This window comes from Bison bison, unplaced genomic scaffold (assembly GCF_000754665.1).
Source record: "Bison bison bison isolate TAMUID 2011002044 unplaced genomic scaffold, Bison_UMD1.0 scf7180017864313, whole genome shotgun sequence".
NCBI classification, from domain to species: domain Eukaryota; kingdom Metazoa; phylum Chordata; class Mammalia; order Artiodactyla; family Bovidae; genus Bison; species Bison bison.
In genome coordinates, this window is record NW_011494885.1 from 1,944,063 (window position 1) to 1,947,308 (window position 3,246).

The 3,246-nt window shown below is 62.8% G+C and overlaps 1 protein-coding gene across 1 annotated transcript in view; it reads left to right on the forward strand.

The window, feature by feature from the left end:
- PPP1R37 (protein phosphatase 1, regulatory subunit 37) overlaps window positions 1–3,246 on the forward strand; it is a 37,640-nt gene that overhangs the window by 32,922 nt on the left and 1,472 nt on the right. Inside the window, exons 5-10 of the mRNA XM_010852692.1 lie at window positions 1–111; window positions 204–359; window positions 1,669–1,781; window positions 2,409–2,550; window positions 2,637–2,803; window positions 2,904–3,244. Coding sequence (XP_010850994.1) covers window positions 1–111; window positions 204–359; window positions 1,669–1,781; window positions 2,409–2,550; window positions 2,637–2,803; window positions 2,904–3,244 — 1,030 coding nt within the window. The remainder of the gene's footprint in view (window positions 112–203; window positions 360–1,668; window positions 1,782–2,408; window positions 2,551–2,636; window positions 2,804–2,903; window positions 3,245–3,246) is intronic.

The following is a 3,246-nucleotide window of genomic DNA, read 5'->3' on the forward strand; positions in this document are numbered from 1 at the left end:
TGCTGGACCACTCGGCGCCCTTTGTGGCGCGCGCCCTGCGCATCCGCAGCAGCCTAGCAGTGCTGCATCTGGAGAGCTCCAGCCTGTCGGGGCGGCCCCTCATGCTGCTTGGTGAGGCCCCAGGGTGGCGTGCTGCTGGGCTCGGGCTGTTGGCCGGGTCCCCCAGGCCTGGCCGGTCACAACCCCCTCCCCCTCTCCCCCAGCCACGGCCCTGAAGATGAACATGACTCTGCGGGAGCTGTACCTCGCCGACAACAAGCTCAACGGCCTGCAGGACTCAGCCCAGCTCGGCAACCTGCTCAAGTTCAACTGCTCCCTGCAGATCCTGGACCTCCGCAACAACCACGTGCTGGACTCAGGTGGGTATGTGGTCCCTACCCGACCCCTGCTCCAGTCCCCCAGAACCCACCGTGTGGCCAGCCAGTTGCTCGTCGTGCTGCTGACACAGGGGTGGCCAGGACAGCCCCAGCCCTCCCTTCATGGTGATGGTGCAGATGGGGCCAGGCTGTGGGAGCCGCGGGGTCTGGCCCCAACTCGGGATGAAGGAGGAGGGAACAGTTCAACTGTTCCTTCAGGGTGAGGTGCAGTATTGACCAGATAGTTGATAATGGGATAAAGGATCAACCAGAAGCTGTTCAAGGTGTGCAGGCAGGGACCTCTGGGTGGTGATGAGGAGGCTGGGCTGGAGCCAGCCATTTAAGCAGCGTAGGGAAGAATCCAGGCAGAGAATACCAAATGCAGAGACCCTGAGGTGGGAAGGAGCTTATGTGTGCATGCTCAGTCACTTCAGTCTTGTCATACTCTATGACCCCATAGACTATAGCTAGCCAGGCTCCTCTGTCCATGGGATTCTTCAGGCAAGAATACTAGAATGGGTTGCCATGCCCTTCTCCAGAGGATCTTCCTGACCCAGGGATCAAACCCCCATCTCCTGCATTGCAGGCAGATTGTTTTACTGCTTAAACCACCAAGAAAGCCTGGGAAAGAGCTTAGACATTAGATATCTGGGGGGAAGAGCCCCAGTGAGCCCGAAGCTGAGTGAGCAGTGAAGAGGGACTAGTCCCAGGGCCTTGTCAGCGGGAGGAATTTGATTTCCTCCTGGCTCACTGTCGAGCAGAGTCCCTTGGCCTCGGTGAGGACAGGGTTCCAGGGGAGGGAGGTGCAGGATCGGGCAGCAAGTCCAGTGCCTTCCTCCAGGGCATCTGGCCCTGGACGCCATGGTCAGTGAGCACCTACCACGTTCAGGGCCTGTTGGCTCCTGGTTCACACCTGTGAGTGAGGCAGAGGTCTCTGTCTCAGGAGAGACACAGCCAAGATACATTAATAATGTCTGTTAGATGGTGAGACATGCCGTGAAGAGAAACAAAGCCATGATGGTGGACAGAGCTGTCTGCTGCGGGTAGGCTGGCCAGGACTGTCCTGTGAGCGGGCGAGATTTGAGTGAAGATCTGAGGCAGGTGGGGGAGGCCTTCATCTACTCACCCAGAGGACGAATGATCCCTGGGATTGGAAAGCTGTGTGTGCCAGGTCCCAGGTAGTGGGGCCAGAGCCTGTGGGGCTGGGCAGGCCGGGGTGGGGCTTTCTGAGCACTCGAAGGTGGCTCCTGGGCCAGCGTCCCCAGGGGAGACTCCCCAACCATGGACAAGACTTGCCCACGGGCCTCCCCAGGTCTGGCCTACATCTGCGAGGGCCTTAAGGAGCAGAGGAAGGGGCTGGCGACCCTGGTGCTGTGGAACAACCAGCTCACGCACACGGGCATGGCTTTCCTGGGCATGACGCTGGTGAGTTGGCTGGAGAGGGAGGGGGCAGTGTGGCTCCTCCAGCACCTCCCCCGTCCCCCTTCTTCCTCCTCTTCCACGGTCCTGGCTCATCCTGCCAGTTGGGGAACCTGGCCTCTCCCGCCAGCCCTGCTTGGTCTCTGCTCCGGCTCCTGCTCCCTCTTTCTCTGAGGAGGGCAGCCCTTCCTTCATTGCCTCTCCACACCCAGCACCACAGCCTAGTACAAGAGAGTGCCTTGTGCCAGGGGAAAGCGTTTTGCATAGAAAGTTAGCATTCCTGGAAGTCTTCAGTAAGTCTTGAATCTCTTCATCACGTAGTATTCAAAGCAAGCCCACAGGGTACAAGGACTCAGACCCAGGTTAAGAATTACCCACAGCCAGGCCTGTGCCCAGAGCCCTCAGGAAGCTGGCAAGGTCAGAGGGTGGGCCTGGGGCTGTGGGGTGGCTGGATGCTTGGAGGGCTGGGGAGTGGACGGGGCAGCTGGCACTTGGGAGATTGCGTACCTGAGGGATTCGGCCCAAAGCAGGAAGGCGCTGGTGCTCAGATTGGGGGCACTGCCAAGGAGAGCCTGCCTCTTTCCTGACTGGCCTCCTGGGCCTTTCCTGGCTCTTGTGCGCCAACCCCTCCAGCCGCACACACACAGCCTGGAGACACTGAACTTGGGCCACAACCCCATTGGGAACGAGGGCGTGCGGAACCTCAAGAACGGCCTCATCAGCAACCGCAGCGTGCTGCGCCTCGGCCTGGCCTCCACCAAGCTCACATGCGAGGGTAGGGCACGGGGGATGGTGGGCCCGGGGCGGGGGGCGGCCAGCCGAGTGTGGGCCCGTGGCCAGCCCCTGCGGTCCCCCTCCCAGGCGCGGTGGCAGTGGCGGAGTTCATCGCCGAGAGCCCCCGCCTCCTGAGACTGGACCTTCGGGAGAACGAGATCAAGACAGGCGGGCTCATGGCGCTGTCGTTGGCCCTCAAGGTGAACCACTCCCTGCTGCGCCTGGACCTCGACCGTGAGCCCAAGAAGGAGGCGGTGAGCGGGCTCTTCCCTGCCGGCAGGTGGGGGGCAGGCTGGGGACCCGCTGCGGGCAGGCCACCCAGAGCCCGAGCCCGGCCCGCTCCTCTGCCCGCAGGTGAAGAGCTTCATCGAGACGCAGAAGGCGCTGCTCGCCGAGATCCAGAACGGCTGCAAGCGCAACTTCGTGCTGGCGCGGGAGCGGGAGGAGAAGGAGCAGCGGCTGCAGCTGTCGGCCTCCATGCCCGAGATCACTGTCACCGAGCCCCAGCCTGACGACGAGCCCCGGGAGGAGCCCGCCGCCGAGGCACAGGAAAACGGGGCGCCGGGCCCCAGCCCCGGGCCGGACTCAGACTCAGACTCAGACTCTGAGGGGGAGGACAGGGACGAGGCGGGTGGGGAGAGGGCTGAGGCCCCCTGCCCCACCCTGGTGCCCCCCACGGACTCCCTGGGCCCTGGGG